The sequence below is a fragment of the Cotesia glomerata genome, linkage group LG7 (genome assembly GCF_020080835.1).
Source record: "Cotesia glomerata isolate CgM1 linkage group LG7, MPM_Cglom_v2.3, whole genome shotgun sequence".
NCBI classification, from domain to species: domain Eukaryota; kingdom Metazoa; phylum Arthropoda; class Insecta; order Hymenoptera; family Braconidae; genus Cotesia; species Cotesia glomerata.
Window position 1 is genome coordinate 17,650,177 of NC_058164.1, and position 12,112 is coordinate 17,662,288.

At 31.8% G+C, this 12,112-nt stretch overlaps 2 protein-coding genes across 2 annotated transcripts in view; both read right to left on the bottom strand.

Moving 5' to 3' along the window:
- Positions 1-12,112, bottom strand: part of LOC123268762 (GTP-binding protein RAD) — a 332,020-nt gene that overhangs the window by 54,793 nt on the left and 265,115 nt on the right. The gene's annotated exons all lie outside the window — the stretch shown is intronic.
- On the bottom strand, positions 4,357-6,841 carry LOC123268755. The gene is made up of 5 exons (XM_044734107.1): positions 6,792-6,841; positions 6,364-6,673; positions 6,107-6,283; positions 5,520-6,028; positions 4,357-5,445 (listed from the first exon to the last, which is right to left on the bottom strand). The coding sequence occupies exons 4-5, from the start codon at positions 5,941-5,943 to the stop codon at positions 4,367-4,369; spliced, it is 1,503 nt and encodes a 500-aa protein (XP_044590042.1). The 5' UTR covers positions 5,944-6,028; positions 6,107-6,283; positions 6,364-6,673; positions 6,792-6,841; the 3' UTR covers positions 4,357-4,366.

Here is a 12,112-nt window from a genome sequence, read left to right on the forward strand (position 1 = left end):
TTTACTTAAAATTAGAAAAATTATAAATCGATTAATTAATAATACTAGGACTTATTTCGGGTTATTGATCAATTTGTTAAGAAAAATAATTTATCTTTGTCACTACTTATTTTACACATAGGCCTGTCTGAATTAGTAATACCAGGATTTTAATTCGGTTTATTAATTCCAGATTCTTATGTCACGTGTAAAATTTATTTATTGAGAATCTTTGGACAATAATTTGGCTTAAGCCAGTAGAAATAGAATTGAGTAAACCGCTAAATTAAAATTATTTAAGACAAAAATTTATTTCACACTAAAATTATTTTAATAAATTATTTGGCGCATTATTTAATATTTGTCATAATTTAAATAAATCTATCTATTGGGCCACAGTTAATTTTCAAGTCTGGGCCATGCTTGGTTACCAGAGCTGTGCCATAGTTAATTTTCAAATCGGGCCCATGCCATTTGATATAAAATGATAAAAAAAGAATTTTTTAAGTGTCATTTTTTTATCTTAATTTTGATATAGAGCTAACGCAAGTTTAGACCGTTTGACTTTTTTTTTAGACCTAACTTTCGCTAATTATAGAAATAAAGTGAAAATTGCATTCGTTCTAACCGAGACTCGAACCTGAGCCGCGCGCTTGCTAGCATGATAACTGACCCCTACACCGTACGATCGATAAGTTGTTGTACATCTCATTATTCTTATAAGCTAAATCTATATGGTGACGAAGTGTGACGGTTTATTATTTATTTGTTTATATAATTTATGTTATTTAATATTGTGTTTTGATGAAAATGAACTATTTTTTACAAATGTTTATTAGTTAAAAAAATGCAAGAGTCAAGTTCTTATGTTACTTTAGACTTTGTACATCGTTCTACATATTTTTTTAATTTTATTATAAATTTTAATCTTTAGAATTATCAATATTAAAAATTCAACAGTAAATTATAATATCTTAATTTTTTTAAGACCACATCAATTTTGACGATATGCAATTGTTTTGGTTAAATAATACATTTTCGATTTTAGCATTTGCTAACAAATATTCGTTAAATAATAAATATTTGCTGTTCATAATTCTATTACTTAATGATCAATTAAGTTTGAATTTCCCATTGAATGGCCAATCTAGGTTACCCATTTCTGGCTCAAGTCTGGGCTGCTATTCAACGGCTATGGCTTGGCTTCCCAGTATTGGCTAACGCTTGGGTAATCAGAGAGTCGGCCAAAGCTAGATTGCCCAATCCTGGCCAAACTCTAGATCGCTACTGAATGGCCGTGGCTAGGGGACCCAGTTCTGGCCCAAGCTCGGGTAATCATTGGGTCAGCCAAGGCCTGGTTGCCCAGTTTTGGCCCAAGGCTGGGTCCTCTTGCCTTGGCCATTCTATGGCGAACCAGTCTTGGCCCAGGCTCGGGTAATTATTGGGTTGGCCAAGGCTGATTACCCAGTCTTGGCCCAATATCGGTGCGCTAAGTTTGGTTGCCCAGTCTGGGCCAGGCAAGGCCCCGTCATTAAACTCTGGTAGTTGCTACATGGGATACTCAAAAAAGTGTTGATCTGAAACAGTTCTTAGATTTTTGAGTTCAAAATGTATGTATGTTATATTTCAAGATCAGAAAACTCGAACGAAAATAAAAATCCGTATTTTTCAGCTGATTCAATCTCATTGTTCATTATTTTATGTTTTATTCCATGTTAAAACTAACAGAAAAAATTAAGAAAATGGTTGACCCTAAAGGTCATCCCTGCAACTTCCCGCTAATTCCATACTTATGCGTTCAAAATTGCACTCATTACGTTTTTGGGCTTTTCGAGCTCACAATAGATATTTTCGATACTCATGTGCGAAGTGAGGCATTCCATGGGCTTAAAAATTGAGACACGAGTCTAAGAAACGGCGCGTTTACAATGGGGCCGAGTACGCAGATTACCCGCACGAGCCGTTAGGCGATTGGGGGTAAGCGTACTCGGTCTCATTGTAAACGTGTCGTTTCTTTTGGCGAGTGTCTCAATTAAGCCCTGTGAATGCCTCAGTTGGGACATATGTATCGAACAATATTTTTTGTAACAACTGCTTTCAAAGTTCAACAAAGAAAAATTATTGTTTACAAAGAAATGTTGTAATTAGCTGAACTATATCAGTTATCAAAAAATTATTTATATATCTAATATATAAAATTCTCGTGTCACAATGTTCGTTCCCATACTCCTCCGAAACGGCTTGACCGATTCTCATGAAATTTTTTATGCATATTCAGTAAGCCTGAGAATCGGCCACTATCTATTTTTCTAACCTCTAAGTGATAAGGGGTGTTCACCCTAAAAATTTTTTTTTATTTTTTTGATAAACTTTTTTTTTTTTATTTTTTTATTATGTGGCATCAAAAAATACATACAACTCTAAATTTGCACTTTTTTATCACCAACCCTTGCTTTTTAATAGTCATTTTCATAATTTTATCATTTTCTATCCCGCTCGATAACATCAATTATTATCACTTGGTAAGTTATCCCCTCCATGTGTCTACCGGTGTCACTTCTCACCCTGTAAACAGCACGGAGTAGAGATGTTACCTCTACAGAGTAGAGTGTAACTCTCATATCAAATATATTCTCGAGTAACTTTATTATTTATTTATTAATAACTAATATTATTGAATATAATTAATTATTAATAACTAATAAAATTATTAATTTTGAGTGTAAATCGCACGATCAGTTTAATTAAGTGACTTACATAACCTCTAAAATACTCAACACGTGTCACGAGTTCCCGCAAACAACGGCTATTGAGTTATAAGTATAAATTATTTTTTACGTTTATTATAAAATCAAAAATTATTCTTTCTTATTTATAACGAAAATATTGTTAGGAATGATGAAAAACGAATTCGGTGAAAGTTAGATTTTTATTACAATTGGGAAATTTTTTTTTGTGTTTACTTATAAGAGCTCTAACTTCGACAGAATTTTTTTTTTCACTTTTTCTAACAATATGTATTTTCGATATAATTAAGAAACATAAAATTTTTCGTTTTCGTGAAACTATCTAATTTTTACATGTATATTTAATGTAATCAAAGATAAAATAAATTATTAATATAATAATTAAATATAATAATTAAATAATTCAATCAGTTCTATTCATGTGTGTTTTGTATTGTACAGTGAACAATGCCAACAAAACGCAAAGGGGCCAATTTGAACCGTGATACGAATAAATCTAGAAACATTCGAAATAGAAGAGCCCAAAGAACCGAAGAACAAGTTCAGGAAGAAAATACTGGAGCGCGTGTGAGAATGGTGCAATTGCGTCAAGAACAATCAGACGATACACGAGCTGAACGCAATGAAGTCATGAGATTAAAACGACAATCATACCGTTTTACTGTCAATAGACGCAGAGAAAATAAATGTTAAGACGTTGTCGATGAGTGATCAAGAGTGATCAATGAGTGATCAATGAGTAATCAAGTTTGTTTGTATTAGCTAAAGACGGGCTAACAAAAAATATTGTTCACGCTGCAGCATTAAGAGATTAATATTATGTCATTAATTAATTATATAAATACTTATTACTTTTAATAAATTAAAACAATTAATGTTTGGTGTTTTGTTATTTTTAAACAACATTCCCTCATCGTTCACAGCACTCCAGGCCTTTTTCACTCATATTCCACATCCTTATACACTTCCAATAAGTTAGTAATTTTTTTTCTACACTAGAAATTCTCTAGAAATTATTCACATGGCAAAACAACGTTTGCCGGGTCAGCTAGTACATATATATATATATATATATATATATATATATATATAGCATATATATATATATATATATATATATATATATATATATATATATATATATATATATAGACTTTCTATAGATGGGTCATTCCACCAAATAAGAACATTTTTATGGGGCGACCCTCGCGGATTATGTTTAAAATTTATGGAGGTGTTCTCTATCATAAGACAAAAATTCCCTGAGAGTTTTAGCTCTTAATACGCAGCGGTCTTGAAGTTATGATTTTTTGAAATTTTGGAAAAAATTTTTTTTCAACTTTTTCGTCAATTTTTCTGATATGAAAAACATTTTTAAACAAAATCGACAAACATTGTATTTTGTAGGAAAAATTTTCAGCTTTTGAATGAAAATATTTATTTTTTCATAAACTCATCAGAAGACCCTTAAAAATCGAATTAAAGTGGAAAAATTGATTTTTTTCGGTGTGCAGCCCAAAATTCTTCAAATTTGAATTTTTTTTCTGAAAGCTGAGAGTTTTTTACACAAAATATAGCGTTTTGCCGATGTGCATATTTTTTGTTTCGTCACAATTAAATTAAACGCAAATTCATTATAATTAAAATACTTTTATTTTTGAACTTTTTTGAGATGTGGACACAGTTTTAATGAAAGCATAACCAATTTCATCTTTTAAAGGCACAAAAGTGTGTAATGACTGTGTACCTTTCACCGTTTTCGATTGAGAATATCGTACGTCTAACACATTTTTTTTTATTAAATAATCGTCATTAGCTATAAAAGTAAAGTCAACGCTTGTAAAATTTTTCGTTCCCCAGGAAAACAAATCTTGTGGTTTCAGTATATGCTCTTTATTGTTCATTTGTAATGAAGCTCTAGCAGCATATCGTTTTAATGAACCCGCAAGACCATCGCATGGTCCTTTGCCATGGGCAGTTGCAAAAAAATGCCACTCAGCGTTGATTTCGAAGTCAGCATAATGATAACATAAGTTTGTAAATGCTTTCTTGTTTTTGAATTGTTGTGGAGCTCCATCAGAGAAGTAAAAAGTCGTATTGATGACAGCAAACTTCTTTTTAAGAAAGGCAATCAATTGCTCTTGATATAAATAAATTAAAACTGTGTCGTGCTTAAGACAATCTGAAATGACAACAAAGCTCAAATGCTTAATAGTATCATTTTCGTTATAATAAATCACCATTGGAAATATAGTAGCTTGATCATTATTCCAATGAAAGCCTTGAGCTGCTTCCTGCACAACGAATGCATAATTTTCCGCAAAGTCAAATACTACGGCGAATTCCCCGCTCTTTAAATTTCGTTTTGTATCAGAAAAAAATCGACTTTGTGTTTTCGCAATAAAATCATGTTTCAAAAGCTTATCAAGTTGCGTCACTAAAGTCTCGATGAAGTCTTCGGAATCTGGAGTAACATTCACAATAGTACAACAGTCTGTTGATGTCCACATTTTATATTGGATTTCATTAACATCAGATTCATTAAACGACACACGAAAATAATCAGCGATTTCTTCATTATTTGGACAACTATTGCACATTCTGGAAAAGCACGATTCTTTTGGATTGTTACAAACTAATTCATTTAATAAATTTTTGTAAATTGGCTGAGATTTTACAACCCAATCGGTGTTTTTCGCAAATTTTTGAAAATTACATCCTAAATGGAATAAATGTAATAAGATTAATCACTAGTTTTAGTACAATTATAGAGAATGTCAAATACACAAGTACCTTCTAACATCAATTTTACATTTTGATGAATAGTACAAACACATACGACATGTGTACCACTACTTCCAGCAAGAATACAATAAGTAGGCCTCAAACTAGCGAATTTAGAAAATCCGATTGCCACTGAATTATATTGCGCTTTGAAGCTTTGGTACAATTCTTTTAAATTACAAAGAATCAACTTTTTTTGTACCCTAGTTCGATTTCTATCACAATCCTTCACAGATTTAAAATCTTTTATGCCCGCTAATTGTTTTGAGTTTTCTTCGCTTTCATAAAAATCAATGACAAGTTTTTTTACATCTAACTTAAGCGGCTGATTGCCTGGAACTTTTGTGGGATTCAAAGTATTAGTAGTCATTTCACCAGAGTCTAAATCAACATTCTCAGATTCACTGATATCATTTTTAAGATTCAGTACCATTTTTCGAGAACAGTTAAATTCAGATGCTATACGACTGACTTCCTAACTGTCGGGTAAAATTGAAAGCAGCTTCTTTTTTATTGATCTGTAAAGCAAACGATCGATCGTATTAATATGAAAAAATGAAGATATTTTAAAATGATCGATTCTTAAAAAAATTTACTTGTCACTTTCAGCGTTATATAATTTCTTCACTTTAGCTATCATGGAACAATGATCTTGATTAATCTTTCTGTAGGTAGATTCAGGTACTATTCCAAATTGTGATTGGAACTTATTCTCTAGGGCAGCATAGCTCTCATCAAGTTTTTTTACTCCATAATTTTTTTCAGAATATAACCTTAAATTAAACGCATAGAAAAATAATTAAGCAAGTTTTCACTCAGTAAATGAAAAACTTAATCAATAGAAAATTTTTACCTGTCTTTTTCAATAAGAGGAATTTTCAAAAATCGCTCTAAAAAATGATCATTGTAATCACATAGATTGTCGCTAAAATTACTGACAGTTCGAGATAAACTGCTTCTTTGAGTACAAATTTCAGCTGATATACTCAGACTTTCAACACTAATTTGACTTGAAATAATTTCCTCTTCCTCTGATGCCGGCGGAATATATTCTTTGACACGGAATCGACAACGCACACATAACATTGAAGTGTCATCTAAGTCAGGAAATTTCCAACGATCTTCGTCGGGAAATTTTCTTAAATCTTTAACTCCTTTTTTATCTAGAAGTTTCGTTTAATTAGATGTCAAAAGTCAATATTAAACACAAGGCCATTAATTTAATTGGTTCTACGTAGAGGTTATACATAAGAGGTCAAGTGCACTGTATTAGTTACTTACGTGACTCATTGAATGGATTACAACAATTTACTGACCGTATACGTTTACTCAAGGCAATGAAATATCCAAGTAACGCAATAATTATTACTTAAAAACTTGAGCAATTATATTTTTGTTAAGAACAAACGATCCGAAAAGAAATCGCTCAAGAAAGAATCACAAAATGAAAGTAAATAGAGGGAGTTGTGAGCGCCATCTGCACGATAAGTGACGAAGTATAGACTCATCTTTTAAGCAGGTGGTTCAAAATTTCTGAGTACTATAATTTTAGTATTAAAGAGAAAATTATATTACTATTCTGAATTATATTACTGCATAGTGAATCTAACATTTAATTTAATTGTGACGAAACAAAAAATGTGCACATCGGTAAAACGCTATATTTTGTGTAAAAAACTCTCAGCTTTCAGAAAAAAAAATCAAATTTGAAGAATTTTGGGCTGCACACCGAAAAAATCAATTTTCCACTTTAATTCGATTTTTAAGGGTCTCCTAATGAGTTTATGAAAAAATAACTATTTTCATTCAAAAGCTGAGAATTTTTCCTACAAAATACAATGTTTGTCGATTTTGTTTAAAAATGTTTTTCATATCAGAAAAATTGACGAAAAAGTTGAAAAAAAATTTTTTCCAAAATTTCAAAAAATCATAACTTCAAGACCGCTGCGTATTAAGAGCTAAAACTCTCAGGGAATTTTTGTCTTATGATAGAGAACACCTCCATAAATTTTAAACATAATCCGCGAGGGTCGCCCTGTAAAAATGTTCTTATTTGGTGGAATGACCCAGATATAGTTACTCATCACGATATCTCTGGATCTATAAGACCTAGAGATTTGAAATTTGGCAGGAATATTCCTTTCGCCAAGTAGAGGTCAGCTAAGAACGGATTTTACGAAATTCCACCCACAGGGGGGGTTGCAGGGGCGTTAACAATAAAAAATTCCCGTTTTTAAACTATAGCTCCTATCGACTCCAAATTTGGTAGGAATCTTCTGTAAGAGATGTAGAAATAATCTATAAACGAATTTTACGATATCCTACCCCAAAGAGGATTGTGGGGGCGTTAACAATGAAAAATTCCCGTTTTTAAACTATAGCTTCCATAGACTCCAAATTAGGTAGGAATTTTCTGTAAGAAATGTAGAAATAATATACGAATGAATTTTACGATAGCACACCTCATAGGGGTTTGCGGGGGTGGGTGTTAACAATTGTAAAAATTTTTTTTTTCAAGCTATAGCTCCTATAGTCTCTAAGTTTGGTAGGGATCTTCTATATGTGATGTAGAAATAATCTAAGAGCGGATTTTACGACAAACCACCCCCAATAAGGATTGCGGGGGTAGGTGTTAACAATAAAAAATCTTAATTTTCAAAATATAGCTTTTAAAAGCTGTAAATTTGGTAGGAATCTTTTATTTGTCTTGAGAAGATCAACTCGAAACAGATTTCAAAAAATTCGACTTCCAATAGGGATTGCGGGGTCGGGTTTTAAAATCTAAAATTTTAATTTCCAAACTGTAACTTCTGCAGACTCTAAATTTGGTAGGAATTTTCACGTATGATGTCAATTTCAGATAAGAATGGATTTTCTCGATTTCTAATCCCAAAAGGGGTTGCGGGAGCGTTAACAATGAAAATCTCTCATTTCCAAACAATAGTTTCTATGGACTCGAAGTTTTGTAGGAACCTTTTATTTATAATGTAGAAATTATCTCGAATAGGATCTTACGAAATTCCTTCCCCACATAAGAGTGTGGGAGTGATAATTATCAAAAAATTCATATTCTTCAAATACAGTTCCTACAGATATAAAATTTGATAGAATCTCAAGAGAAACAAGAAATTACAGGGATGGCCTCCAAGGTCAACAGATTTCAATATTTTTCTTTCTTAATAATTATATTTTCAACAACAATCGTCTCTTGGCAGCGGCGAACAAAGTCATTGTAAGGTTTCCAAAATTTAACTTTACATGCGGCCATTCAGTCAACGGACTAAAAATTTTACTTACATTTTATTTTTGCTGATTCCATAACCGATGAAATTTTCTTATTACGGGATCACGGGAAATGTAACAGATTAAAATGAATGCATTTTCTAAACACTTGAGGTGTGGAAAAAAAATTTGGCTACTTATTTTAAAAAAATTCGTAAAAAACATGTACAAATAAATTTCTATGAAAAATTTATGTCACGGAGGAAATTTTAATTATTGAAAAATTTCAATGCTCATTTCAAATTTTTTTCTTCCTGTTAATTATTATTCATTTTCGGAAGAAAGCCACGTGAATGTTATAGTTATTGCACATTGAAGTTACAGTGAATACTAGCTATATAGAATAATCACATGGATAAAAGGTACAGGCCACTCCAATGAAATTTGGAATCTGTGCAAGTCAAAGCAATACCCCAATTAAATTTCAAGTCCAGATCTAAAAATATAATTCTATAAAGTGCCCAGTGGAGCGGGCGGGTAACAGCTAGTAAATGATATAAATAATACACGCAGTTATAGTTAGTAGTTGCACAGAGTTGAACATATGATCGACAAGCTGCTATTCATGTGTGGTTATTTGGTATGCGCAGGCGCTAGAATTAGTCTCAGTATGCTTGATAGTTTGATTTGTAGTGGTAGCGGCGGACATATACATTCTATGAATCTTACGCATTTGTTGTAGTTAATTTTCATTCCCGCACGGTCAAGCAGTTGGAAAGTTTGACTCCGCCTACTTTCCGACACGCTACTATAGTGTATGTAACCATCACGAGAATACGCAACTTTGCGTTTGCTGAGCAAGGCTCAAATGTTGAACTTTGGAAGCAGGAGTTACAAAAATATAATTTTCATGTCATTTTGAGCTCTCCGAGCTCAAAAGTCTGATAGAGGTTTAATAAAACACTATTTTTTTGAATTTTCAAATCGCAATAACTTTTGAATAAATGAACCGATTTCCACGCGGTTGGCAGCATTCGACATAGTTTTTAAAGTCTCATAAAAAATCTTATAGTTTTAATTGATAGAACAAGGAGTTTCCAAGTAATTTCGAAAAAAACATTTTTTTAGGTTTTCTTTCGACAACGATAACTCACGAACGAATCAACTAATTTTCACGTTCTTGGTGGCGATCGACACGTTTTTTAAGCTCTTATAATTATTCCATTTTATCAAAAACGATTCGAAAAAGTATGTCGAAGTTATGTGAAAAAAACACTTTTCACGGTTTTCTATCGTTCACAATACCTCTCGAACGAATCAACTGATTTTGACCGGATTAGCGGAAATCGACGTGGTTTTTCAAGCTTAAGGGCAGATTAGTTTTTGGGATTTATCAATAAATCTGTTTAAAAGTTATTCCAAAAAAATCACTTTTAAAAAAAATTTTCTTAGTTTTTTTGCGATTTCTTAAAATTTCTCAAATTCTATCGGTCTGAATTGGTTCAAATTCTCAGGAAATTTAATTTGGGTTAAGCCCTTTTGAATGGCGTCAACTGCGATAAAATCGGTTTGGTCGTTCAAAAGTTATAAGCGATTTACACACACACACACACACACACACACACACACACACACACACACACACACACACACACACACACACACACACACACACGCACGCACATACATACATACAGACGTAGTGACAACATCCCGGGGGTAGTCAGGGAAGCTTCCTGTGACCTTTAAATGTCGAGATTTGATGAAAACTCGATTGTTTCAAAACGGGGTAAAAACAATAACTTTCCGATTTTTGAAAATCTTCGATTTTCTTAGCAGGAAGTTAAAAAATTTTTCAAATGTGGTTTTTTGAAATAACTTTTAAACGGCTCTACCGATCAATTCCAAAAACTAATCAGCTTTCAACATAAAAGCTCGAAGAGCTCAAAAGCATAGAATACCTTGCTCTTTGAGCTCCGAGTGCTCAAAAAAACATATACATTTTAATTTTTCGCTCAAAGAGCTCAAATCGTCATAAGTGCAATTTTAAGCCGTAAGATATGGAATTATTGGAAAGTTGCAGAAATGACCTTTAGGGTTAACCGTTTTCCTAATTTTTTGATTAGCAACAACAGAAAAATTAAAACCACAGATTATTTTAAAAACTGTTTGAACGTCATCTTGGCTACAAAAACAAACTTTTTGACGTCACATAATTTATTCTTCTTATTTGTGTACATATATATAGCAGAACCCAGTCAGCATCAAAGTCAGAAAGATTTCAGTATGAAGTCTTTTAAAAAACTTCTTGTAGAAGTCCTAATGTGACGTCTTAAGGAGCTCTTTTTTACGAGGTCAGAACTAAGAGCTCTTAATGAACTCATAAGTTTGGAGTCAATTTTCTGACATCTAACTGAGTCCCTTTTTTGGACTTCTTTTTGAGTTGCGTATAATGAGCTTATAGACATTATAAACAAAAACACAAATTTCTTTTTAATATAAAGCTGTCAAAATCTTATTCATTTTTCATTATTACTTTCCTGATTGAGAAATTAAATTGAAAATGATTAAAAATAATTCGAATTAAATAATTTAAAACAATTTGAATAGATTAATATATAGATATACACTAGGCATAGGTTAACTCATTTCTCTTAATCCAGGTTAATTAAATTTTTCAAAAATTTTCAATTATATTATGAAGTAATAGGCAATAATGTTAAAATCTGGTTCGTAATCAAACTAATTTAGATAAAATAATAAAATTGGATTCTAATCTGAAAAAATTATGTGAACTTTCTACATTTAAGGAGTACTTTGCATGTATCAATTTTAAACATTTTATTCGAATTTAACGATATCTTATAACTATATACTTATTAATTATTGTTGAATTTTTAATATTCATTAGTTTATCTATTAGATTTTATATTGTGAAAAGTAAACAAAATTTATATAGACTATTTAAAAAAATATTACAGGTAGACTTTTGAATATTTTTTAGTATATAAATATTCGTAAAAGTTACTTTTTCTCTATCGATACACAGTATCAAATAGAATAAATAATATAGACAATGATCGCAACATTTCATCACTATATAAACTTAGCTTATAAGAATAATGAGATGTGTAACGACATATCGTTTGAACAGCGTAGGGGGGGACATTCAACGTTGGACTGGCATCTGCTCCGGTTTCACAACGCGACCTTTCTAAGCAGAAGTGGATCGTCAGGAAGCTTGATGTAAAGGCACTGCGAAAGTTACTCACACAAAGCTGGTCTACTCTACAAAACAACCCGATCCCAAAGACCCACAGCGAGACTGAAAAAACAGTACTAACCACAATCTGCGTAATCGGGATATGTATCAAAGGGAT

What these genes read in the sequence shown, in the direction of transcription:
- LOC123268755 (XM_044734107.1), bottom strand. Translation starts at nt 5,943, where the DNA reads ATGGTACTGAATCTTAAAAATGATATCAGTGAATCTGAGAATGTTGAT. An exon ending in TGTAAAATTGATGTTAGAAG is followed by an intron (nt 5,446 to 5,519) that starts GTACTTGTGTAT and finishes TATTCCATTTAG; the next exon opens with GATGTAATTTTCAAAAATTT.